Consider the following 27,996-nt stretch of genomic DNA (forward strand, 5'->3'; position numbering starts at 1 on the left):
TCCTCGACCAATGCACCCTTCTCTACAAGATCCATCACCGACTTGTCTCCATACCTGCACCAACTATTGTTATCCCTGCTACATACTTCGGAAGACATGACCACAACCTGAAGTATGTAATTCCTGTTGCAACTATCGACTCCTTCAAGTTCTCATACTACCCAAGAGCAATAAGGATCTGGAACCATCTGCCAGGCTCTGCAGTCAATGCAACAGGAATAACCAACTTCAAGGAGGCTGCTCTACCCTCCATCAGAATGATGCAGCCCCCCGTTGGTTCTCACATCATATAAGCTTACTAGCTTGGTTTTTACTTGCACTGGACTTAGCATATTTTACTGTAAATTGACAAGTGCTTTGTCCACACACCATTCCAGCAATTCATGACACTCCTTGTAGTCACTTGCCTCACCTACCATCCCAGTATAGCTTCCTGAGTGAGCTGCCAAAGGGATTACCCAACCAAGTACCAAGTACCAAACCCCCTTATAACCTAGTCCTAGGCGATAGATCTAACTAACATTATTTTAAATACATGGGGCTCTGATAAAATAAATGACAATAAGACCATGACTACAAACGTCCAAACATGCAATTAATTACCCAATAAAAATCTTAAAATGTGAAAAACATTATCAAAATACTCAAAATGATTGAATCAACTTACATCTAGTCCTATCAAGCGATAAATTTGGTTGATTCACCTGCGCCATTGTCAATTTTTTCTTCAGAACTGTGATGAATCACTTTAGAAAATTGCAGCCGTTTTAGCGAAATTCAGTGATATATTACGATGCAATATGTGTATAATGAAATTATACCAGCTCGTAAATTCCTGTATTGAAAGACTATATCGTAGGTTTTCTTTTTAAACTGTATATCGTGGACAGGATTAGCTCGATTATGTGTCACTGCAGACTATCGAACATATCGAAGCAAATCAGAATAATTCAATTCAATTGAATTCAATTCATTTATTTTTCCTCTTTCAATCGTTCATATTTAAAATGATGGTACATTTTTAACATATTCACATATCAATATACATATAGATCAATTTTCACATACAATACATTAAAAAAATAAACATGAAATTGAAAGGGAAGGAGGGCCGACTAAAAAGCAGAGCTTGTAGGGTGTAAGCCCCCCTGTAAAAGTAATTATGAATTATTATTTTATGAGAAGAAAAAAAGATAACAATAACTGATTCAGTAATACAAAAAAAAAAATCACTTTTAAACGCAAAAAAAAAGATAAATACATACATACATGTTTATAAAAAAAGAAACAAATCAAAGTTGCATAAAGTCACACTACAAATTATATTTCCTTGGATTCTAGGGCTTCAACTTTCTTTCTTTTCTTTTCCCTTCTTTTTATGTGTACAATTTATGAATAATTTGTATCTTTTGTTTTGAGTGGAAAAATAAAAAGAATTTTAAAAATACTTAACAACTTTAGTAAATAGCATTGGCCTACTTGTATATATAGGCATTTAATTCATTGTGAATTTCTAGTAAATGTTGTAAGTCATATCGTATCGAATATAAGGCACATTAGGAATTAGGACCGGTGGCGGATTTAGCTTTTTGCCAAGGGAGGGGGGGTCGACCCAGTGGCGGATCCAGGGTAGTGAGTAACACTTTTTTTTTTGCCCTCGAAAATATGAAAATTCACAGGCCCAGGGGAGGGGGCCCGTCACCAAATAAAGGTAAAATTAACATGTTGTTACCTGTTTTTTCCCAGGGGAGGGGCCCGGGCCCCCTCCCGGGATCCGCCACTAGCCAGCTCTGTTTATTGTTTCTTATAGTTGAAGACCCCCCCCCCCCTTCAAATTTTAAGAGACTATTAATAGGCTTATGGTAACTGTACGTCGGTAAGATTTGTTAAAATTATCCCTTCAATTTTGGAGCTTTATGACGCAGGGTAGAAACGTAGCCTATAGGCCTACTGGATTACTGGTGTCTTGAGAAAGAGATACCAATATAGACGAGAGAGAGAGAGAGAGAGAAAGAGAGAGAGAGAGAGAGATCGAGACAGAGAGAGAGAGAGAGAGGGGGGGAGAGAGACAGAGAGACAGAGAGAGAGAGAGAGAGAGAGGGTAAGACAGAGAGAGACAGAGAGAGAGAGAGAGAGAGCTGACTCGAGGGGGGGGGGGGAGAGGGGGAGGGGGTCCGGAGAGCCGATGGGATCGCGAACCTCTCCCCTTCCCAATGGTATAAAGGAAATAGAAAACTATGCCCATTTTAAGAGGAAATTAAAGGAATACCTAATACTTGAGAGTCAGAGAAGAGAAGTGAATGACATGTTATGCCTTGAAATATGTATTCTTCTGCCGGTTCATACTTTTTCATTTTGTATAATTATATGTTTTTGTACGTTATAGAAATTCTACAATATTCATCTTTATTTTCCTCTTCTTCCTCCTCCTCTTTTTCTTCTTCTCCTTCTTCTTTCTCTTCTTGTTCTTATTATCATTTCTATCATCAGTTTAATGTTGTTATTATTATTATCTTTAAGAAGTAATTATTTTTCTTTTTCTTATCTGTCTGTAAATATTACTATTTTAATTTATTAATTTTGTACATAGGGGACCCCACTGGAAATTAGCTCTCGAGCTTTCGTGGGCTATCCTGTTCAAGCTGACTTAATTTTTATCTGTTATCATTGTATATTGTTGTATCTTGGAAGCTTGTCGAATAAAAATCAATCAATCAATGTTATCAATCAATTGGTCCCTCTTCTTCTCCACCCATAGAGACTTTATATAAAAATTAAGTATATATCTCTATGTCTCCACCAACGAACTCAAACCAATGTTAATACACGCTTTAGTCTGTGGCTTTCTGCGTTAGGATTATCATGCAAAACTGTTTATTTTTAATGAAGTGATCACTTAACTATGAAAGGTTATTCCAGAGCCTCTTTTAAGGCGATTGGTGCAGTTGAAAGCTGCACAATATGGCATTTTGCAGACGAAAGTTGAGCATACACATAGCACGTAGTCGCAGTTCGCTTTCACAACGCTCGTTCTATCCAAGATGGCGCACGGCGGTGCAATTCAGCGGTCTCGGAAAATCCTTCTACTTACTTGGATTTCGATGGTCTCCACCTCAACTTGCACGAACTTACGTGCACAAAGAAATCCCGTTTTGGGCTACAGTCCGGATCTGACGCATGCGCAACTCATTAGTTTGGCGTTGCCATTGAAAGAGGAAAGATGGAGAACTACAGGGTGAGTAAAGTTGACTTACATGTACTTCCGAAAAGTAATGAATTTATGTTTTTCAAAAACAGAAAATTTAGATGAATATTGTAAAACGTTTATGAAATATTATTTACTCAGCATGAATGAACCTGTTTTGCATGCCATCTATTTTTCAGCTCGAAAACCGCCTCGGAAAAGGAGCACAAGGACAAGTTTTCCTTGCAATTGACAAAAGTGACGGCAAGAAATTTGTGTTGAAAAAGGTAAGCTAAATGTAAAAAGAATTTTCATGTTTTTATTCGGAAGATGTGGTTGAAAGTCTAAACAGTAAGAAGTATAAGACAGTAAATCAATCTCACCCTTAATACAAACTATAATGATCATACTTGATAAAACCTAGGCTAGATTCTTACCGCTAGATCCATTGTCTGTCATTAAATAAAAGCGTAGAATATGAATGAATTATGATATTGAGTTTTAATATTATTGACATCAGTGACATCACCCATGATCATGCATTTGGCACCCATCTTTGTGAAGAGTGATGTAGGCCTACACACACTTAAATGAGTTTTACATCGCCCCTTCCCACACAGTAACCAGGGGTTCTTTTCACAAATTAAATACAAGATTAGCGACATCTTGACGGTTTGCCCGTCTTGTCCGCTTAGATGTGTTTCACAAAACCATCTTTGCCAAGAAGAGTGACAACTTGTCACGGTTCCAAACCTGAGAACGCCGTCTTAAGTCATTTGAAGTAACTCTACGGGCTAGCCTTAAGGGCTCCCTCGAAATGTTTTTTATGATATTATTCGAGGGAGCCTTAAACGGCACCCATAGGGTCCCACGGAGAGGTACTGTAGGTAAACAACAACTAAAATGTGTCCAAAATCACACTTTCCCGCACCCGACCAATATTGGACAGTGGCTTTGATAAATTTTGTTGTAATTGTAGTCCTAATAACCTCCTGAATTTAAAAATCGGAGGTAAAAATAATAAAATAAAAGCAATTTTCTTACCAGACCGATACAGCTCAGCTCCCTTTTCACGTGTACCGTGTGAATTCACGATCTCTACACAATGGTGATGACCTCTGACTGGCACTTCCGTGTTTGTGCTGCTTCCGTATAATGCGCTGTATGAGTGTTATTAGGCTACTACGGGCAGCTAGTGAATTAAATGAAAACTGAAAATTTATTTTAAAACTTATTTCCTGATCTTCAACCTCAAGCTGTTATTTTACTGATCAATTGTTATTTTTGGTCTTAATGTGAAACCGAAAGTGAAACCATTGTACCAAATTTCTTAACGATTGAATAAGATTAAAATATTATTTGTCCATACATCAGTGACCAGTCTACCGGTACCATAAAAAAGTGGCTGAAGATGAAAAAGTCTGTAACCCATGAGAATGATGACATTTTCGTGTAGGCATTTTTCTAGATATTTTCATATTTCAAGCATAACCTTGTCCTTGACATAAATTACAACAAATAATTATCTGATAAATAAATGTTAGCAAATTAAAACTGTGAGTCATAATAGGCCTAGTTTGTTTTCATTATTGATTTTATGTGAATTATAATGGTATCCTCGTACTTACAATCCTTAGATGTTAAACACATATTTTCATGTGGATTGTATCTTGTAATTTTGTGCAACCATGCTCAAAGACTTACTTTTTAAAAGAGTTTGATTGAAAGAAAGCCTTGGTAATACAGGATAAAATCTGATGGATTGTGACAAAGACTTTTTTTAGCTGATGGTATTGAAATCATGAATTTGTCACTCATAATGGATTTGTGAAACAGGTGGTCCGCTTCCTGATATTTCCTTTAAGACCTTAGGTTGCGGACAAACATTTGATTGTCATGGAATTGGTTTCGTGAAAAAATTGGGGGATAGTGGGAATGGGAGAATAATAACAAACTCTGAGGCAGGTATGAGAAAATGTAAAATTTGTTTATATCACTCTTCACACAGGCAAATGGGTGCCAATTAAGGCCTGATGGTAACAATATCATATTTCATATTACATGTATCTGTCACGTCTGTATGAATTGAACTGCTGCCAGTGCCATACTATTTCTACTTCAAATCTTAATTACCGGTATTATTCCTGTGGATTAGTCTTTAGGTACATGTATGTGTACGTGTGTGTGTTCAGGTGTGTTTTTATTGTTTTGGGGTTGTTACAGACATGTATCGATCAGATATGATTATTACATCTAAGACAGACCATGAACCTTGCCATCCGAAAACAACAGACATGACTCACTTAAGTTTTGATCCAGAGTTCCACTTTAAGTCAGTTTGTAGAATGTATAGGCACAGACAGAAAGCAGACCGTAATGCAGACATTGCTCCGAAACCAAAGTTAGACAAAGTCACCAATGTATTCATCAAGTGACAGAACACTGAAGGTGGTGCCGGAGGCATTATTATTTTGGGTTGTCCGTCTGTCTGTACACCCGTCCCGCTTTCTCGTTATTGCAATATCTCATGAACCTCAAACTTGGTCATGCTGGTCATGGTATGTTTTACCATGGGAATATGATCTGATGATATTGTGGAGGAAGTAGGTCAAAAGTTAAAGGTCATAGAGGTCATTTTCTGAAAGTACAGGTAGTAGCCTTGTTATTGCGATATCTCAAGAACCACTAGATTTATAAGTATGACTTCAAAGTTCAAACAAATAGATAGTATGTATATCACCTGAGGCAGATGTTCTTATTCCAATTTTTCACTGAGGTAATTTTTTTAAATGACACTTTACAGGTGTTAGAGGTAATACAAAGTTTTGGTGTGGGGTCATGAATTTGGTTCAAATGAACATATTGGCAGCATATGCGATCCTACACTTTTCAGTGATCGTTTTCACAGTTGAAATCAAGTCTAAAATTATGAAATTGTAAATAATAAACTCTTTAAGTGTATAGCTCCCTCTCAAGGTCAAGATATTCATTAAGCTATTAAACAATGTTTTGTGACCAAAATCGACCGATTAACTATTCCCGTTTGGAAATTATCACAACTACATATTCTGAGATTTTCATGGTCGCAGCTATCATTGTATGGCCGTAGGCGCCATTTGAAATTTATCAAAATTTACCGGGAGCACCGGTAAATTTTTATATTCAATTTTTCTCGAAAGCAGAAGTGTTTTAGGGGCTAAATTTTCTAGTGCTCATAATACATCCACAGGGCCATCCAAATAAATCAAAATTTGTAAAGAATCACTATCCAGCCAATTTTCAGAATTTCCCAAAACTTTGTATTACCTTTAATTAGGCTGGTTATCAGGGTATGTCAAGTGGAGGTATGATCTTTGAACTTTGTTCAAGTATATATCACCATTGGGAGATAATCTGATTACGGTAGACTTAGGGATATATGTAAGTAGGTCAAAGTTCAAAGCTCATAGTCAGGATCCAATTTCCATGAAATTCAGGGTTGTTTTCACACTTTTATCACAATATCTCAAGAACTATTGATGCCATTAACTTCAACTTGGCTCAAAGGTCAAGGGTCATAGAGAAAGAGTATCTGATCAGATTTGGAGATAAGTTGGTCAAAGTTAAAAGATTATTGAGGTAAATTTACATGATGTTTCAAGGTATTACTTTTACCTCAACGTTTAGCGTTTAAACATTTAGCCATGAAGTTCAAACTTGATTTTAGTATTCATCACTATAATGAGCAAACTGATTAGATTTTTCGGTTAAAATGGTCAAAATTTCAAAAGGCATGGAGTCATATACCTACATGAAAATAAAGTGTTTTGTTTAAAAATAGTTTATTATCGCTACATAAATAACTATTTCAAGCTATTTTAGCTGTGAACTTAAAATTTAGAACTAGTATGCATCACCATGGGGAGACAAGAGATCAGATTTCAGGATTGCTATACAGAAAATCACTAATATTTTTCATTATGTGTTGACCTTTTCTTTTTCCATTTTTCTTTTAGGTTGAGTGTACAGATGAAACGGAGGCTACAAAAGCATTCAAGGAGGTACGTAAAAACAAAATTGATCAAATAAAAATTGAAACGTCCTTATAATTGCTAGGCCTCCTCTTATTGGTCCCAAGTCCTTGAATCAATCGCAAAATTAAATATTGCAATAAATAATGTTCTTTTATCCACATCCATATTCTACTTACCGGTACATGAATTTCCAATCAGTTTCTTGCCTTGAACATGATGTAATGTGTGTGTGTGTGTGTGTGTGTGTGTGTGTGTGTATACCATAGCCTGACATTGAAAATACTGAATATGCATGAAGCTGGCTGATGGTCGAGCTTTTCTTTTCTTATCCTCATTTTTCTTTCTTTATGATATTATAATAATTATATTTAGCAAGTCATGAAAATTTGAAAAAGAAAATTCAAAAGATTATTGCAGAATTAAATTGGCCCTATTTTATTTTGACAGTTAAATGAAATCTCCATGAAATGCAGATCTATGCATGTTCATTGTTCATTTGACCAAACTATAATTGTTGTAAATCAGAAAATCATTCAAAGTGAATTCAAGTCTAGAATTTAAGGACCATACTGAAGTTATGTAATGTTTTCTGTGATTCATAGCATTCTACTATTATTCTGTTATCAATCAATGGTTAGAAACTTAGCATGATGGACAAACCGTACAGTCACTTATGTGGCTGTAAAAAAAAAAAATCCTTTTGCTATTCAAATGTAATTGGCAATGTTATTCCAGTACTATTGAATAGCAATGTGGTAATCAGCTAGTGGGATGGTGGGGGGGGGGGGGGGTATTGTAAATTTAAAGGTTCTAATCAAATGCAATTTTGGGAGGGCATCAGTAAAAGTATAAAATTAAGTAATGTAAAGTTGATCATGACTAAACGTTAACATTTCCTGATTATAGTTCATGCAAGTTATGTATCATATTTACAGTTATAATTCACAACATCGCATTATTCCTTGCTCTATTGGTCATAAATCTTATTTTCCCATGGATGGTTACCGGTATGTCACATTTAAACTTCATGACATGATCTATCATTATAAACTACATGTATCTTACATGTACCGGTATGTCATGCTCCTTGTGAGTCACAAATTCAAGAAGCTATTGTTTATTATAAGTTATTAAGTACTGGAACAATAATATTGGAATCCAGTCGTAGAATGCTATAAGTTTTCAGGTTTGCATCAATTCCTAGAATATGAATTTGATGTTCCCTTTAAGGTACATGTATTGCCAACAGTGACAGTTCTACCATTTTAATATCTTTACTAAAATGTTGACTATAATCAAGACATTGATATTGATTTGCCAAAGATTTAAAGTTAAATGTACAGTGTAGACATTTTCTGCAAAGGTGATGGAGTAATGGTGGAATCCAGATAATGGCTGCCAAGCATGTCATATTGCTGTAATAATATCTAATTCATATCATGAACTTTTATTGGAGACGAGGTGTTTGCAGTGCATACATGTACTGTTGAAAACTAATAATAACGGCCTTGATGTATTTATTATTTATTAACTAATTCCTGTCTGCACCAGACAAATTCTGTGGTATCCAGGATCATAAAACAGTTGTTGCTTGGTGTTGCTTAGCAACCAATGAGACTGCTCTTACACCCATTGGCAACATTTCTGTTAGTGGCAGTTTTCACCTTACCCTTCCCCCATTGCAATAGGTCTCCTGTTAATAAATGTTTAAATTGAATTAAATGGTAAATTGTTTCAATGAATATGCCGGAAGTGTAGGCATGTAACTGCACAATAACTGCACAGCCAAGAGCATGATATAGTTCTTTGACTATTTTTGATCATTTGTTTCCTTATTTTTTATCATTTTGCTTCATCCAGAGATTAGTTGTTTGAGTCTATCTGAACAACACAATCTCTCCTCCCACGCATTATAACCAGATTAAACTAAAAAGACTTAAACAAATAAGGACCATTTATAGAGAAAGATTAGAAGAGGAGAGATAGAATAATTGAAAGGAATAAAGAGGAAATAATTTTACAAAGTTCCGTGTAAAAGATATGATGGGCATATATACATAATATTTTGTTCTTCAGTACGATGTATGCATTCATTTCAAAATCTGAATTATAATCATGGCTGATCATGTACACATTGCATTGATAATTGAATTATAAGTTAAGGTTAGAATTATATTTCAAAAACCTATAATGGTGAAATCCTTGCATGAAGTTTCTAAGAAAGAACAATATGGGAGGGTGTGGAAATGGTGGGTGAAAAATTAATGGTTATCATCAGACGTAAAGTGCATTATAAGAATTATAGATTGTGATCATTCCTTTTCTTAATTTCTAAATTTCTAATATGCATATTGTCTAGAATAGATAGATTTTACTTTGGCCATTCCCCTATGTAGTCTAGAGTTGGTGCGCATTTGTTAGGGCTGTCCCTTTTTCGGTTATTTACAGCATGTAAATAAACTTAGGTGCAAGCTTTTCAATCCTTAAATCGGTTGTTTTGCATGTGTCCATGTCTTAGATGGCTCAGGGCGGCCTTGGGGTATTGTTTCCTTTGTTCAGCATATAAAGAAATGTACTCTACGGTGGTATCTGTTTATTCTGTTGACTTTATTAGCCTAGCCCCCCACATAGTATGTGCAAGCGACACCGGTCCCGGAGCAAATATAATTATAGTCTGAATAGCTTACATATACGGTTATGATGGTAATAAATGTCTTTGTCAGAATTGCTATTCTGTAAATAGACCATTATTTCAGAAAGTCTGCCAAGCATGTGAATATTTAGAATGAGGAATACAAAGAAGTCAGTTTTTAGATCTTTGACTTGAAATGCATCAAGGCAACGAAGTGGATACCTCTGCATTGTGTGATTCTACTAGATCATATACAAAGAAATTTATGTGTCACCTTATTGTTTAGTTATATCTGTTTACCAGTTTACCAGGTTACCTGTTTAGCCCCTCAATAGACGTAAGCAACACCAGACTTGAGATAAATAATTGAATGACTCTTTGTCGTTTTATGATATCGTAAGAAATGTTGATAAACACCATTTTTACTTTGTAATTCTTTTTTCTTCTCTTTCGACATACTTAAACATGAAAAGCAGGGAACATGTCTATGAAAGCTTTATATATTTTTGTTTGTGTGATAAACATTACATTTCTTTGTTCATTGATCTCTTTTACACCCCCCCCCCCCCCACCCAAGAGAGATATCATTATGACATGTCATAGATGGCTAGGCCTATATTGACTTAAAATATTCATCATAAAAATATCATAATTTAAACAAAAACGAGCTCAATTGAGCTTCAGAAATGTTAAAGTACTCCAGCATTTGTTTTTCTTTAGATAACTTGTATACAAATGAAAAGGAGATTTCACTTCTTTTTTTCTATCCTGCTACAGCAGTGATGCACATACAATTATCTTTATACCATCATCAGTGCATTTTTTTTCAAAGGGATGTTTGTTGGGTCTTTTTTTCTTTTTTTTTAATAATCTTTTAGTGTATGAACTTTATTTCACAAAATATTACATTTTCACTTTGTATCTTTGATATATTGCTTTATTTTTTAAAAATAAATTGTGATTACAATGTACATCATGTAAGTGAACAATGTTGAGGTTTTTTGTTTTTATTTTTTATTTTATTTCTCTCTCCTTCTTCATTTAAACCCCCTCCAAGTGTTCAACAATGAGGTTGGACTGTAAAGAACTTCTACATTTTGCTATTGTGAATTTGATATCCATTTCAGGTACATTATGCCAAATTTATCAATGAAACATGCCAGTTTTAAAGTCTACCGGTATATAATTCACCCTCTTTATAGTTCATTATACATTTATGACATCTGTCCAATCCTGTGGTACCAAGAAGGGGTTTATAAACTTATTTGTTTGTCTTTTCTTTGCATGTAGGCTATGGCCCTCCAGGAGCTCAAGCATCCATACATCTGTGGCTACAAGGATTTCTTTGTCACATGGGACAAGGAGGTAAAGAAAAAAAAATTGTAGTTAGATTTATGTTTTAAAGCCCCACTGCACGCGTCCTCTATATAACAAACAATTAATGCCTAAGTGGTGACCATTGGTCCCCCATGGGCCCCATTTTCTTATGTTAATTGAGAGCTGATTTAATGAGATAACCACCTGTCAGTGACCATGCAGGGAGGTCTAATGCCTCTTGGCCAAACCAGTGCAGATAGGCTTTAAGACTGTGTACAGTACATGTATTTTTGTCTTTAAAAGGTAGATTCCATGATAAAATCTCATGTGTAACTATGTAATCTGACACATTCTGTCTCATTTCATGAATTCATTCAATTGTCCAGTTACTTGTGCTTGTGCATTCCCCAATTCATGTATGAATTAACATTATACTTTTGATGTCAGTTTTTCATTCTGTATTTGTTAAATGCCATTTGACATACGGTACTTTGTAATTTGATAGCTTGACTTTCCCTTGTTCAGTGTCCTTCTAATGGAGCATTTTGCCCTGCAGTTAATATGTCAGAATTGTCTTTCTCTTCCTTTTTTAGTAGGTATGTTATTTTGCTTCTTAATTATTTTTTTGTATTTTATACAAAATCTGGACAAAAATGAAACTATCTGAATTCATGTCTTGGTTATCCCCCCCCCCCCCCCCCCCCCCTGCCAAAAAAAAAGGAAAATTAAAAAATGTTTATATATGCTCACTGAAAGTCCTACACTATATGTGTATCATTCTGATAAATCAATATCTCTTAATTATTCATGGCCTGTTGTAGTCCCATATGAATATGGCCACCACCCCCTTAAAATCACCTTGTCACTGATGACAGGAAGAGGAGTAAATGACCTGTGAGGCCAGAGATGAGGCCAGGCATCTCTTTTGTTCCCTGTCTTGGAAATCATTGCATTCAGTCTATTGTTAAGGGCTTCGTACAGGTAATAAAGGATGGGAGATGAATAGGGATAGAGAGAAGGGAAGAAGACACCTGAGGGTGTGGTTACAAAGGGTCTTTTCAAACCTGGACAATGGGTGCAGGGATTCTTGAGGAGAGTGATTATATAACATTGATCAATTCCCCCCCCCCCCCACTATATAGATTATTTTGAACAATACACTTTTATGGGTTTTGTGTATCCTGCTTGAACAAACCTACTGACAGATGTAAGTTTGGTAAACTAGATAACAAGCGGAACATATTTCGCATAAAATAGTTTAGGGAAATCCCCCCTCCCCCTGTGATGTAAATTACATTTTTGAGGCAGAAATAAAATGCATTTCAGTCAGAAAAACTACTGCATAATTGCTCCTCCTCGACCCCCCCCCCCCCCCCCCCCCTTTGCAGTTGATTAAAATTGTAACATTTCCATCTTCCCTGAGTGCATTCAATTTGAAATAGCTACTTTCTGGACAAATAAACTACTGCAGGATTGCTCCCCTCATCTCCCTTGCAGGTGACTTATACCCTTTTCTAACTGCACTCTATCGGAGTCACACCGATGAAAATACCAATTGAATTTTCCTTGTGTAAACAAAGGTGAAACCGCAGTTTTCCCCCTGTCGGTTTCTAACTGCCGGTGAAATTCACTCGCTGTGGCGAGCCCTTGCCGGAAGTGAAGAATTATTGCGTAATGATTAAGCCCGCGCTCCATCTAACTAGCATGCAGCATGTTCAACCATAAGTCAACAAACACAGCTGGTTAAGATAAAGCGCGCATATACTGCGACCTTTGACCATTTTAATCGCTGTTTTAATCGCCTTTTTCTCCCGAACGTTTTCTAACTGGCAATTTCATCGGTGTCACACTGATAGAATGAGAATTTCTCCTGCTCTTGAGCAGGAGAATTTAATCGCCTATTTCTCTTCTTTTCATCGGCTATTTAATCGCCTTTTTCTCCTCTGTTGCTTTCTAACTGGCACTTTTATCGGATGCGTCCGGATGCATCCGATGAAAATCAGTGCAGTTAGAAAAGGGTATAAAATTGCAACATTTTCACTTCCCCTGAGTGCATTTAAAGGCCCACTGCACTACTTGTAGCTACTTGCGCCCTCTATATAACAAACAGTGCCTCATCGGTTACCATTGGTCCCCCATGATCCTCTTTTTCTTATGTTAACTGAGAGCTGAGTCGATGAGATAACCACCTGTCCAGTGACCTTGCAGGGCGGTATAATCCCTCCTGTAAACTAGTACAGATAAGCTTTAATTTGAAATAGGTACTTCCCCCTCCCTGATCAACTATCCTCCAGGCCAATTACCCCCTAATTAGGCATAAACGCCCCTGTTGATTCAGTGAACCTGTAGATAAAGACCACTCCAAGGAGATTAAAAGAGCAAAGTCTCTATACCCAGGTGGTCTTTATAGACAGGTTGCTTTCAATTGTACAGGTTTCAGTAAGAGAATCAAAGCAAGTGGTCTTAGAAAGATGGCCTTTCTGTACCGATGCCCACTAAAGCAGGTTTAACTGAAGTTGTCACAATTAAGACATGGGGAAGTAGTTGTCGGTGGGGGGGGGGGGGTTCATATAGGATGCAGTGGTATACATTCACCTGTCGAGAGAGTCTATCTTGATAAATATTTGACCGATACCTTTCCTTGCAAACTCTCTTATCCAGGAAGCTGCCATCATAGTATGTATAGTCATGGACTACTACAAGATGGGGGATCTAGACAGATTGCTGAAGAAGAAACGTAAAAAGAATGAAGCAATCGAAGAGCTGGTGAGTACTTAGTATTTCATGATGTTTGATTGCTCTTATTAGAAGAAATTTTTAAATTTTATTCTAATAAGACCACTGCAGGTGGTGCTGGATGCATTATGTTTTCAGGTTATCTGTCTCTCCGTCCTTCCGTTTGTTCTGTTTTCTCGTTATTGCAGTAAACCAGTATCCAGTCTTGTTCTCTTTATTTGTTGTAATCCCAGCCAAATGCTGGTTATGGACCTTCTATCTCAGAAGATTATAGAATTCAATAGATATTATAAAAATTAGACCAGAAATTGTCTGCATTGTTTTTAATTTTGTACTTTTCTTTTTGTTTTGTTAATGCCCTTTCTGCATTAGATCCTGAAGAAATGGTGTGGACAAATGATTGAAGCTCTTGCTTTTGTCCATCAAAGAAAGGTCATTCACAGGTACATACAGACTTTTTACCTCATTTTAATTTTAAAAATGTAATTTCTTTATATTCATTTTGAATATCAGGAAAACTGTGCAACAAAGTCAATTATTTGAAAACCCTTTAGTTCAGTACTTTATGCAGCTTACTCTGCCAAAAGTATTTTAATAGCATTTACTATGGTTCTATTTTCAAGGGTACTCACACGATCTTGCTGAGCAGCAAATGCACATGAAATGTACCATCAAAGGATAATTGAGTAAATTTGATGAAAATGAAGAGTGAGAACTCAAATTTTTTACTTTTATAAGTCCATTCGAGCATGCTTGTCTGGAAAACAAAGTAACAACAATAGCTTCCAGTATAATATTTCAGAATAGTTATAATTGTCTTTAGAAATGGTTTCACAAATACTGGAAAGTATCATGCCAGTAATCTTGTTCATTTTTTAAAGTCTAAAAGTTCCTATATACTTCATTTTTTTAATCTCACAGAGATTTGAAACCAAGCAACATCTTCTTGACCGATGACCTCACACTGTCCCTAGGAGACTTTGGTGTGGCGACCATCATGGATGATGCCAGGACAAAGGCTAGGACCACTGTTGGTGAGTTATGAATCAGAATATCAACCTACGCTTATGTTTATCATTTTCATTGCCAGATAAATACATTCTGATAGGTGATCCATCTGTAATATAAATATACACAGATCACTTTTGTAGTATACAGTGTCTTTGGGGAGAAAAGAAAAATGTATACCATACCCCAATTCCCCAAATGGTTAATTGTCATGATGCCCAGGTTGTGTGATGAAGTACGTCTTCTCTGAAATATTTTGAAATCACATTCCAAGTGTGTGATGTATGGATCAATCTAATATTGTTCGTTACCTTGAAAACTCCATGTACATGTAAGGATACAAGCGTAGATGATTTTACCTTATATATATAATTATGTGCAACAGCAAGTACTATCCCTACACAAAATCAATTACACTTTGCTGCTGAATAGCCTAAAAGGAACAATGCTATTTAAAATGTGATTGTTTTATTACAATGTGTAGTATGAGTCAATCCTCATGTTTTAGGAATAAAATAATCATTCCTGTCCTTTATGCTTCTACTCACCTTTACCCTTTGACAGGCTCAATGAACTGGATGGCTCCTGAGGTTCTAGAGAAGCCGTACGATGAGAGAAGTGATGTCTGGTCGCTAGGGTGTATCATCCTCGAGATGGCTACATGTGGATTCTTAGATGTAAGGCATTGGTCACATAGTGACTCTCAATAGTTTTTCTAACCAAAATTCATCAAAACTACCACTAACTTCATAACTAAGATAACAGTCTAGATGTTTCCTATGAAAATAATGTTGAGCACAGAAATGTGCCTGCTGTTTACCCAAGGATGCCAGATTGCATTATTTTTTGGCCAGATTTCAGACCTTGACATGTGGATCCTAGACTCCTGTATCAGAAAGGACAGTGTCCTAAGATGAGGAGTCTGGATGTCTCAGTGGTAGAGCAGTGGTCTTGTGACCGGGAGGTCCTGGGCTCGACACCAAGTCAATGGGCTGTCGCCCTTTGATAAGGCACTAATCCTGATTACAGAGTCCCTTGGAGCCGTTGGTCCCCTGGTTGTTTACTTACAAGCATATACATGCTTTCTTAGTAGTCAAGTAAAAATTTATCATTAATTAATTTATGGGTCTCTTTTTGATGTAGTTGAGTAAAGTGTAATTACCCAAACAGAAGTAGAAGATTAGGTATGAAACTTTCCTCTACTTTTAGTTATTAATACCTCCTGTTTGAAAGTAAATATTGTTTATTGTTAGTTATTTCAACTGCCTCCCTTGCAATAAGCTAAAATATCAAGGAAAACATACATAAAGATTAAGAAAAGTTTTTTTAAAATACTTATTATGATTTAGTTTTTATTATAAATGTTATTCCTTTCAACCTTAGACTCAATCGATGGGTGAAGTTTTGATGGGCATCAAGCAAGATCCAGCCAGACTGGAAGAGGCTTTAGAACCAGTTGGAAAGGTAAGAAAAACATTCATTTTATGAGCCTACTTATTATATTCTTGACAATACATTGAAATACAACTTATAACCTACACTACAGGTATATTAATTGCAGCGTTTAGAACAAACAATACATTATATATGAAAAATGTGGTTTGGTGCAATAGAGGAATAAAAGAAACTTAATTTATTGTAAGCAGACGATACAAGTTCCAATCATGGTGACTTACACGATGATCATAATAACCATTTTGTTGCTCTTTCATATAAATTCTCTGTATTGCATGGAGTTTGCATATATTTGTAATGTATTTTCTCTCTATTTTTAGACGTATTCTGCAGATTTAAGTCAAGTTATTCGCACCATGCTGAGAAGGAACTTCCAACAGAGGCCGTCTGCATTGTAAGTTTTCTTTTTGTAATTTACATCTGTCATTTAGATATGAGATGATAATAGCTACATTTACACTGCAACCAAAACTCATTGATTTTTCTCACATTCCAGTGTTTACCCACCATTGTGAAGACTGCTAATGACCAGTTCAATAAACTTTTGATTGCAATCCTGTTTAGATTTCTCACTGATTGATGTAAACACTGTTGGGTCAGGGCCCTTAGGTCAGGGCCCTGTTTCATAAAAACTTGTTATCAATAACAAATTACACTAACTGTCATCGGCTACTGAAATCGTGGCGTTTGATTGGCCGAGAGCAAATGTGTCATGGAAATTTAGCATTTGTTATTGATAGCAGGTTTTATGAAACAGGGCCTTGGTGATACATGTATCATATGAACATATGAAGAATCTAAATCTAGGTACATAGAGGGCTCTAAGAAGAGAATAAGATTAGTCTCACCCAACAACAGAAACTAATCGAATTCCCAACTTTAACCCTGGACCCCAAACTATACATAACCCTAAGCCTCGCCCTAACACTAAGCCCAATCCTGACCTTAATCACAATTACAATTGTAACCCTAAATCTTTGACAAAATAAAGCTTGGAGAATTTGTCGCAGGAGCAGATGTTTTTTTCTTTTCTCAACAATACAGTGTTGACTTTTTAAGGGGTTGATGTTCATAAGGCTAAATGCCCTTTTTGTTAACCCCACATTCCCATAAAATTTTGTTTGCTCCTTCCCTTTGTATTTTTCTTGTAATCAATCTTTTATCTGTATATCATGTTCGTATGTTTTAATGTTTTTTATGGAGAATAAAATAAATAAATAGAAAAATGAAGATCACCACTGTTCATATTCTGTTCTGATTTGATCCACAGGGAGTTGGTCGAGCTGCCCTACATCAAGGAATGTCTAGCATTGAGCAACTCGGCTCTGACTGGCAAGAAGAAAGAGAAAGAAAAGGCTGCAAGTAAGAACAATGATAGCATTTAATAGCAGTCCTTTGTAAAAACCTATTGTCTCAATTTATTATTATGTTACACACAGATCTGAATTGACCGAATAGAGGTATAACAATGAAATTTAAATGAACTGGTTTGGTTTGGTTTGTTTGTTTTTACCTGACTGCTAAGGAAACATGTGTATGCTTGTAAATAAGCAACCAGAGGACCGACGTCTTTAAGTCCTCTCAGAGGGATTGGTAATGAGGATTAATGCCTTACTAAAGGGTGTCTGCGTGTGTAGGGTGTATGTACAGATTTATGATGATAATATTGCATTTATACTACACATGACGTGGAAAGGAATTGACAATATGTTTTAAAAAATCTCAAGCTAAAACATTGCTCTAATCAGAAATGTGACATTGTGTCTAGGACATTTTTTCATTGTTCTAGGACATATTTATGTAATAAACTTGTATTCATCTCTCTCTCTCTCTCTCTCTCTCTCTCTCTCTCTCTCTCTCTATTTTTCTTATTTTCCTTATTTCACAAGAATGATTTTTGATTAAGTATCTATGTGTTATCTGGTAGTGCCATAATGTGTCGATAGTTAATATCCAATTTATTTACTTATATGCTACTTATACATTTTGGCTTGCATGGTGATGTACTTGCGGTTGCACCATGTGAGAGAGAGGAAGGATTGGGGAGTCTCGATAATCTTTCTTTCTTGAGTGTGTGTAGTCCTGAAAAGGACTGTTGATGTAGTGTCGAAAAAGACTGTTGGTTATCTTTCACTTATGTTTTAAATTTTCTTTCCTTTTAGAGGATTGTCCAACAGACAAGGGCATTCCTGGTGTCATGGGTAAGTCAATGTATTTGATGCCTGGGTTGTATCATTCTATTCAAGTTATATCAATCATCTTTTATTCCAAGATTTGTAGACCTTTCATATTTACTCTAAGCGTGAAAATCACTATTAATTTCATAAGACTATTATATTATTTGTTGTTTATAACTAGACTAGATTAGAGTATCTGCTTGCATGGTGATGTACATATACAGTAGGCTTACGGTTGCACCATGTGAGAGAGGGGGGAGGAGTGGGGAGTCCTGAAAAGGACTGTCGGTAATATTTTCTTTCTTGAGTGTGTGTCTCAGGATTACCAACAGTCCTTTTCATGACTACATTAGACTAGTACTTCAAAAACATATACAGCCTGTATATAATACTTGTCAACAATTTTCATGTTTCATTAAAAAAACAAGTCATTTTATCTGAATTTTGTAAGGGTTGTAAAAGCAGTGTAATTAAACCATTATGTTTCTTCTCTTTTCAGCCTTCATCACCGAGAATAAAGATAACGAGATCTCCATCACAAAAGCTTTCAAATATCTCAACACCCTTCAAAGTAAGTCATGGATACACCTCATACAGCTAACCCTGTATGTCTAATTTGTTGTGATCATGTGTATGTTTTTGTGTGTCGTATCATGAATTTGTAGTGCTGTACTGTAGGAGAGCTGCCTGTAATGGCCACAGTTCTTCCTTTTGCGAAGAAAGGGTGTTGGGGATGGAGAATGGGTAAGGGGGAGATGGGATGAGAAAAGGTTCGAGATTCCCAAAATCAATATCCACAGGAATATATTGAATGCCTAGTGGGGGGGGGGGGGTGTTCCTGACCCCTTCCCAACTGAGTATGTCTGGGAGGCTCATCAGGATTCTCCAAATCATGTTGCTAGGAAAAGAAATCCTGCTCACACCACCCATTTTCTCTCCAATCCTAGATCTGCCCCTGCTTATATGATGCTCTTGTGTGTCACTCTGCAAAGATTAAATGGCAGAAATAAAGAAGTTGTGATGAATATTTGGGCATGAAATGATAATAATAATCTGAGTTTATATAGCGTTTAATACGGAATGCCGCCTCTAAACACTTTACAGATATTATTACCCCAGTCATCAGATTTATTCACGCACAATGTGCACCATCTCCACTCCCTGGGGAGTATTCCTACCATATGGACACCTTGAGGGCATAGGCAACTAACGCAATTGCTTTTGTCATCCTACCGGGTCCCCATTGCTCTCTTGGGTATTGAGTGGCAGATGAAGATTAATGCCTTGACAAAGGACATTGGTGCCGTGTCGGGGATCGAACCCACGACCTTTGAATTTCTGGTCAAGTGCTTAAACCACTCAACTACGACACTTCTAAATATACAAACATGCTGACTTTAATGTTCATTTAATTTTCTCTCTCCTTGCAGCGCCTCAGATTGATGAAGCCGGTAAGAAGCTGATCATTAGTAGCATGAAGAGCAGTGTATCAGAGGTAGCACTACAGATTGAAGCCTGCAGACTGCTCCTTACCCTCACAGCAGCCGGTAAGACCAAGTGAATTGAGAAGACAAATTAATTGCTTTAGATGTATGGTCAAACCTGTCTTAGTGGCCACCTCTCTATAAAGACAACCTGTCTATAGTGATCACACATATTGCCTCCCTCTTGAAGGGAATATGTGTTGAAGAACCTGTCTAAAAAGGCAACCTGTGTACAGTGTCCACTTTTGTGTTTCTCTTTGGTGGCCTTTATAGACAGGTTTGACTGTATTGCCTCATTGGCCATCCCTCATCTATATTTTATGATAAAAAATGTTATGTAAAAAGGGTGATTTGAACTTTAAGAGGCTGACTGAGAGAAATTGAAATCAAATTTATGTCTGGGTCATTCCATAAAGTTGGGGGGGGGGGGTAAAAATGACCATGTCCATGTAATGTAGGTATGAGATCTTCTTTTGAAGCTTTTTACGCAATGAATTTATATAGTAGTGCCCTGCCAGAATCGTTCCTGTTTCAATTGCTTTTCTTCAAAAAAATTCTTAATACACATTTCTCTTTTTACCAGTGTTACATAGACACCATATTCATATAACATTACATAAACTTTGGGTCAATAATATTGATTCACTGTGAAGCTGAAGTACTTCTCAAGATAGCTGGCTATGCTTTTTATGCAAAACTCAATTTAATCAAACATAGTTTCTCACTTCTGGTATGTCAAAAAAAGTGCCCCAACTTTCTGGACGGACCGTCTGTTAACCCTACGTTAACTGGGGGGGGGGGGGGGTCAATTTGACCCCCCCCCCCTGTAGAAATTTTGCGACTACTCCGAAACCGCAGCAGATATAAAATTTTCCTTTCATGACTTTTTACTTTCGAGTCTTACGCATCTTTTAAAACGATTTTTTTGAAAATCGGACCTACGGTTACAAGGTCACGTGACCTTTTGTCTTTGCATGTCAGCCCGAAAATCGCTCATTTTCGTGATTTGTGTACAAAACATATGTAAAAGTCATTTTTCCTAAAAATAGATAAAACATTGGTTATTCAGTCTTGTTTAAAGTTGAGATGTTTGTTTTGGGGTTAAAATAGTTGAATTGTAGTTATAAATGAAATAAAACAACAAAAACAATAAAATACATAAGTTAAAAAAACAATGAAATACATAAGAAATTATAAAAACAAGAGATAACATAAGGGATAACCTGGCTCTTCCAATTTTTTGTGTTGTATTATTATTCCAAAAGGTCTAATAAATATATGTAGTGAAAAAGAATACGTAAACATGAATAATCTATGATTTATGGGCAGAAATGTGAATTTGATGACCTTATTTGCATAAATTCCCATAAATATGCAAATGAGTGAATTTTTAAAAAATTTGAAATTACCATAGTATTCTATACACTTCACTTGACATGCATGCAAATTTTCGCGGCGATCGGCGGTGAAACGGCCGAGATCTTAGGGGGGGGGGGTCAAATTGACCCCCCCCCCCCCCCCCCGTAAAAACCTGGTCTGAAATAGCCCAGTTAAAATAGGGTTAAAGATATCTTTCAGTTTCCCTTTTGTATTGTATGCTAGATCAACCAAATTTGTTAAGAAGTCATAGATAGTCATAGCTTTGTTCAAAAAGTCTGAATTAACGAAATCTAGAATCTGTTTGTTTTCTATTCAACTATTTATTGTTGCTGTGGTTATTATTTTCAGCTGATGCTGAAACTGATGCTGATGATTATCTGTTTTCTGAAGAAGTCATCCGTGCTGTTATTCTACCAATGAAGGCAAGTACAATTCTTCATCTGTTTATATTTTAGTAGGGCATATTTTTCATGCTCTTTCGGAAAATTAAGAAAAAATTGATAAATTCCAAAAAATAGATTTTTATGATGTCACAGCTTCGGTACTCTGTACTGGTTGAGAGACAGCACAGAGATACTTGGAAGGCTCTATCAATGGCCTTCCTGAATGTGCTGGATAATGTAGAGTTCACAATGTTGTCACTCCAATGGCTCACTCTATGATAGCAGATGGAATGCCTGAGTTCCTGCGTTGTTCAGTTTGTGCTCTGATGGGGTTCACACTGGGGCACTAGCTGCTGTTTGTGTTACTGTATATTGAATTTACTTTTCATTTGTTCTATTTTCTTACAGGCCCACCCATCATCCCGAGATTTCCAGAATATAGCATGCTCCCTTCTTAAGACCATAGCACTCAGTGGTGAGTAAGAAGGCAAGATTTTACATTCTACAAATGTTGGAAATCAAGTTTGGTTAATTTGGTATAGTTTTGTTTAAAAGCTACTCTTTGTTCTATAGGCCCCTTGATGTAATTCAATCAAGAATAGAAATGGAAAAGCTGAATAGGTCCCCTGTATAGTTGTGAATATAGATTAATGTATATTTACTTATATCAGAAGGACATCAGATACAGTTGTTTTATTCTTGAGCCATTTGATTAATGCCCCTTTGCACTACTTACCGGTATAGCTACTTGCGCCCTCTATAGTAGTCAATGCCTAATCGGTGACCATTGGTCCCCCATGGTCCCCACTTTCTTATGTTAAATGAGAGCTAATTTGATGAGATAACCACCTGTCAGTGACCATGCAGGGAGGTCTAATCCCTCCTGGCCAAACTAGTTCAGATAGGCTAAGAACGTCATAATCTTTAGTTCAACAAGTTTGAAGAGGAGAGAAGTCACCAAGTAATAATTAGCAACAGTTTTCTGCGTTGAATGAGAAGTAATCACTCTCCTGTCATGTAACCTCAGTAACTATTTTTTCTTTCTATTCTGCATTTATTCATTTTCAGAGCAAGCAGCAGGGTCGATAGGGAAGCTAGGAGGAATACAAGACATCCTCTCGGCACTCAGAACACATCCCTCTGATGCTCAGGTCTGCGCCAACTGCTGTAGCGCCCTCTCCTATCTCACTATCAATGGTAAGTTAGTGCTCCGTGGAGTGATCCCCCCCCCCCCCCACCCTCCTGGAAAACTGCTATACACCGATTTGATTTCGCCTGCTATTAATTTCTGTCTGCCATAACTTGGGAGCTTGATGAACCAAAGTCTTTCTATGCACTGCTTCAATTATGAATCTGCATTGAATAATCTTAATTTTATGACTTTCAGTAAGAAATAGTCAGTGGCTGGGGGCAATTTGCCCCAGGCTCTCTCTAAAAAAATTGCCACTTTAAATGGTGGAAAAAAAGAAGAAGCTGCCATTACTTTGTCATTGTCGGTAGGTCATTGTGTGCAAAATAAATTTGTAAATAATAATTAGACTTCAAAGTGAGCTCAATCCCCCTTTTTTAACATTGGTTTTGATTATACATTTTGTTATTGGAAGCCTGATATCTGAAATCTGGGCCATGTATTTTAAAAGCCCTTTGATTGATCGTTAGGTTAATATTGAGCGTAAGTCTATGGCTGATCGTGTTTTGATCAAATTCAAGATCATTCGTAACTCGTTATAATACACTGCCCTGTTCAGTGCAAAATGTATTCATTTAGTTACTGATGTGTCTGCCATCTTTGTTTTTGACAGATAAGAATCTTGACATCATGAGAGAGGAGAAAGGTGTGGTCGATCTAATCAACGCCATGGAATCACATGAAACTGATTCCTCAGTCATGGATTTCACATGCTCGGCTTTATGGGGACTATCACTAGAAGGTACGTTCTTCACTTTGATCGTCAAATTGGCAACAATTATGTAAAAGTATGATCTCATCAGCGCAATGGAATCACTTGAAACATATTCATCCATTATGGAATTCGTATGATCTACGTTATGAGGACTGTCATTACAAGATAAGTTAAAATCTGCATGAGTCCACTTTCGATTTTCAAAATGGCAACATTTGAATTATAATTCGTCTCTTAAAATTAATCATTAAAAACCCTGTCAAGTATCTGATACATAAGTTTATGAATAATTTTGATTATGATGATAATAAAGGGATCTTAAAATATAAGAAGCAAAGTATAGAGAAATTCTAAACCTGTTTACCTTGTAAGTTGATTCCAAAACCATTACTTTATTCATTGAGCCGCAACTTACATTCAACTCGACAACTCAATATTTTTTATTGTATTGCATACTCAATACACCTTTATTATAATTATTGACACCTCAATATTTTGATTGCACCTTCTTGACTTCTGCTATTAAAACATCGAGAGAATGGAAACAATTGATTTTCTGATTTTTTTTTATCCAGATGAGAATGTAGAAATGATGGCAGCTCGAGGTCTTGCAAAGGTCCTTCTCAAAGCAATCACTGATCACAAACAGGTTAGTAGTCATTATCATTCTATCTCCTTTCTCTTTCTATTTCTCCTCATAAAAACAAAGTATTAGGTGCATTATAAATGTGAGCTATTATTATTATTGTTGTATCTACTCTACTTGGTGATACGAATCGATTAATTTCATTTGCACAACAGAAAATATTAAATTGCTTATCCTATGACTAGCAGCATGTTTTTTTTTTATTAAAGGAAACTTTTGCAAGTTATAGAAACCTATGTGAATATTGTAGTTGAGCAAAACAATCATGCCGTCTTTGCTCATCTTAATAAAAATGTTTCCATGTGAAGTCAGTGATAATGTTTTAACAAGGTATTTGATTGCAAAATTATGTTTTCTATATGTCTTTAAAGGGATCATTTAACAATGTTAAATCTGAGATACACGGTCCTACATGTGTCTGCGATATGGTGTAATATTGAATCCCTAAAAAAAAAATCGCGCTTCAAAATGATCAAGAAGTGCCTCAAAAAAGTAAAAAATCTTTGAGTGACCGGTTTTATCATACTCGTTTTCCCCAATAGACTTATGAAAACCGTTCAGTGAACGGTTTTCAAAATTTGTAATTCCAATCATTAATATCTTGATAATCAGACAGGCAATCGGCTTGTAAAAGTCATGGAGTTCCTCGACTGACCTAAAGGTTTATAATTATTATTGCAACATGAGCTAAATCAAGGATTATTTCTAAAGGATCTAAGACAAAGTTACCGGATCCCTTTAAGATCAGCTTCTACTGCTAATGGTTGGCAGCCATGTGCTTTAATTACACATTAGGTGGGTTCTTTTATGAGTTGTCTCTTCAGAACGTAGCAGGTTGGCGCAATAGGACTCCAGATCTAGGACTGACGTGTTATACAATGGGTACTAATATTAGAATCACACTTGTATCTTTTATCTTTATCAGCATGCCGACGTGGTGAAGAACGGCTGCATGGCCCTATCAAGCCTGGTCGCCGAGTCGGAGGAGAGTGCGTACCTGGCCCACAACTCTGAGGGTATCACCATCGTGGCTGAGGCCTACCACCTCCACAAAGAGAACCCAGACGTGGTGGAATACGTCTGCTCTTTCTTCATGGATCTTGCTGAGACCGGTGAGTAGCGAGTAGCCTGCATCAGCATTTCTGTAGTCAGGGGGTGTTTCACAAAGATCGCAAGTCGAACTTAACTCTAAGTTGGACTTAAACATTATGGAGAGCCATTTGTAGCCTTAAAATAAAATATATTCAAAAGCAAAAATTCAAGTATTTCAACTTTTTATACATTCTACATCAAGAACATGAAATCCCCTATGATAATAGAAAATATGAATGATTTTAATCAACATTTTGTGACTTTTAAAAATAACTTTTTCAAAAATATTTTTGAAGATCCCATCGGCTTTCCATAACTGTTAAGTCCAACTTAGAGATAAGTTCAACTTAGGATCTTTGTGAAACACCCCCCTGGAGTCTATTACTCAACTTGAAAAAGATCAATCAACAGCAACAAATAAATTATATATTGCTCTGTATTTTTGGGATCCCATGTTTATAAACTCTATTATAATCACCATCAAATACTCCATTGGAAGATGTTTGAAGTTTGAATATCATTGCCCTTTACAAAATCTAGGTTTTGGAAATGCCCCCCTCTCAAAAAATGAAATGAAGCTCTTATTACCAATCATGTGAAAACATATGTTTTGACTAATACGTGATGATACAAATTTTGCCGGGAAACCGCCTAATCATTGATATATTTGGTAAACTATCATATCGATCCGGATTGGATAGTTATCGCGAATGCACTTCATCATTGAACATTCAGGCATATATTTCTGCTTTTTTGCGAATTTAGGTTGAAGTATTGCGATCTAAATCTGGGAAGGCAATATTTAAACAATATTGAATGGATATTTTGCACCCAAAACCCTTGAACCGCAATTTTACCACCACCGGTATTCTTTAAGGTATTGCAACTTCAGTTTTGCAGTTTTCTATCAAAATTTGCCTAAACTTTCAATAGGTGGTATCCTAAAACACAAGTTGTTAAGCACAGGCAAGACAGAACGTGCCGTTTGCTTGTTTTGTTTAAAAATCTTAAGGTAAAATGTTTAAGAACTGAAGAACAAAGTCTTAACTGAATTCGGGGTTGTCAGAGTATGAAAAATTCATGGAGAAAGGGTGAAACAAATTTATGTGCAGATTTTAATCTTCTTTACAATTTTTTATGATTTTCACAGAGGATATTTTAGAGGATATGAAAAGCATGTCAAAGGTCAAGGACATCATCAAAGAAGTAAAGGTCAAATACGCTTCAAATGAGGTAAGTTATATCCCTCGGCCCTATCTTATAACGATCGATCCAAATCAATCGTAAGTCCTCCAGTCAACCGCAAGTTTGCAGTCTCCTATCTCTTATGTACATAGTTGCAATTGATATCAACTCTTTGTAAGACAGGGCCCTTGTGAGTCATGACAACAAAATGTTTATGTTGTGAGGACTTAAATGTAATGACCATTTCATTATTCATGACCTGTCAGGTTTGCTTCTGACCATACACATTTTGAAGAAATATAACTCCTATTTTTTGTAAAACTAGAAATTCTACCAAATACTGCGACTAGAATGCCAGAGAACAGAGATGTGTGGTGAAAGTTACAATCAACTTCCAAGCTGGGAAAAGATACCTTGATAGATAGATATATAGACATTTTAACATTTCCAACAATTTCTAACACTTGTAGTGTACTTTAATAAAACACTTGTCAGTACCATGGTACTAAAGAGCAACCAATCTTGTCTATTCAGAAAACTAACATTTTCCCTATCTGTTCCATCATCAAATTTTTTATTTGTTGATGATATTTAATGTTTCATGTTATAAAACTCACAGATACCCCTCTCCCCTAAACTGTCAATTATAAGAGCTATCAAATCTTTATATCCACTTATACTCAACATTATTCATATTGTTTTTCCTTCTTATTCTACTCTTTCCCTTTCCTATCTTATACCATTTCTCTCCTTTTCCTTCCTTTATTCCTATTCTCACCCTTACCCTCATCTGACTCCCCTTTCCTATTGTTCTCACTTTGTTTTTCCTTTTCATCCATTTTCTATCCAACTTGTTCTTCTCTTTCCCTTCTCCTCATTCCCTTTTTCTTTTTCTCCGCCCCCTCTCTGTCTCTCTGTGTCTCTTTTTCTCCCTTCTCTAAATCTTACTTTTCATCCATTTTCTCTCTAACTCGTTTTTTGTTGTTCTCCTGTTTTTTACCCCCACCCCCTCCTCCGTCTGTCTCTGTCTCTCTTTCTCTGTCACTCTTGCTCTCCTGCTCTTTGTCTCTCTCCCTCTCTCCCCCTTTCTCTCATTCTTCTTACCCCAGGATATCATGGGAAATGTAGAGATGGTAGACTCGATGATATCGGGCGGTCAGCCTCCAGCAAACAGACCAAGCTCTGCCAGACCCAAGGGCAAGTAGACCCTAGCCCATACCAACCCCCGGACAAACTAAAGCTGCCATTTGATGTCATCTACATGCACAAGAGACCAAACTCCATTGATCAAGCATCTTTCAATTACTTACTGTTAACCATTGTATAGAGATACAGTTACTTTGATTGATTGATTGATTCAAATATATTCCATTTCATATCAATTGTTTGCACAATAAAGA

At 36.3% G+C, this 27,996-nt stretch overlaps 1 protein-coding gene across 1 annotated transcript; it reads left to right on the forward strand.

The window, feature by feature from the left end:
• Nucleotides 1-3,134: 3,134 nt before the first annotated feature.
• LOC763279 (serine/threonine kinase-like domain-containing protein STKLD1) lies at nt 3,135-27,996 on the forward strand. The gene is made up of 22 exons (XM_030997481.1): nt 3,135-3,235; nt 3,385-3,471; nt 7,180-7,224; nt 11,120-11,194; nt 13,808-13,912; nt 14,255-14,325; nt 14,804-14,916; nt 15,455-15,567; nt 16,274-16,354; nt 16,666-16,739; nt 17,616-17,707; nt 18,508-18,546; nt 19,022-19,093; nt 19,953-20,069; nt 21,735-21,808; nt 22,178-22,244; nt 22,838-22,966; nt 23,572-23,700; nt 24,249-24,322; nt 25,245-25,431; nt 26,562-26,644; nt 27,706-27,996. Exons 1-22 carry the CDS (start codon nt 3,221-3,223, stop codon nt 27,799-27,801), a joined length of 1,938 nt encoding a protein of 645 aa, XP_030853341.1. The 5' UTR covers nt 3,135-3,220; the 3' UTR covers nt 27,802-27,996.

Source organism: Strongylocentrotus purpuratus, unplaced genomic scaffold, assembly GCF_000002235.5.
Source record: "Strongylocentrotus purpuratus isolate Spur 01 unplaced genomic scaffold, Spur_5.0 spur5_scaffold_4, whole genome shotgun sequence".
Classification (NCBI taxonomy): Eukaryota; Metazoa; Echinodermata; class Echinoidea; order Camarodonta; family Strongylocentrotidae; genus Strongylocentrotus; species Strongylocentrotus purpuratus.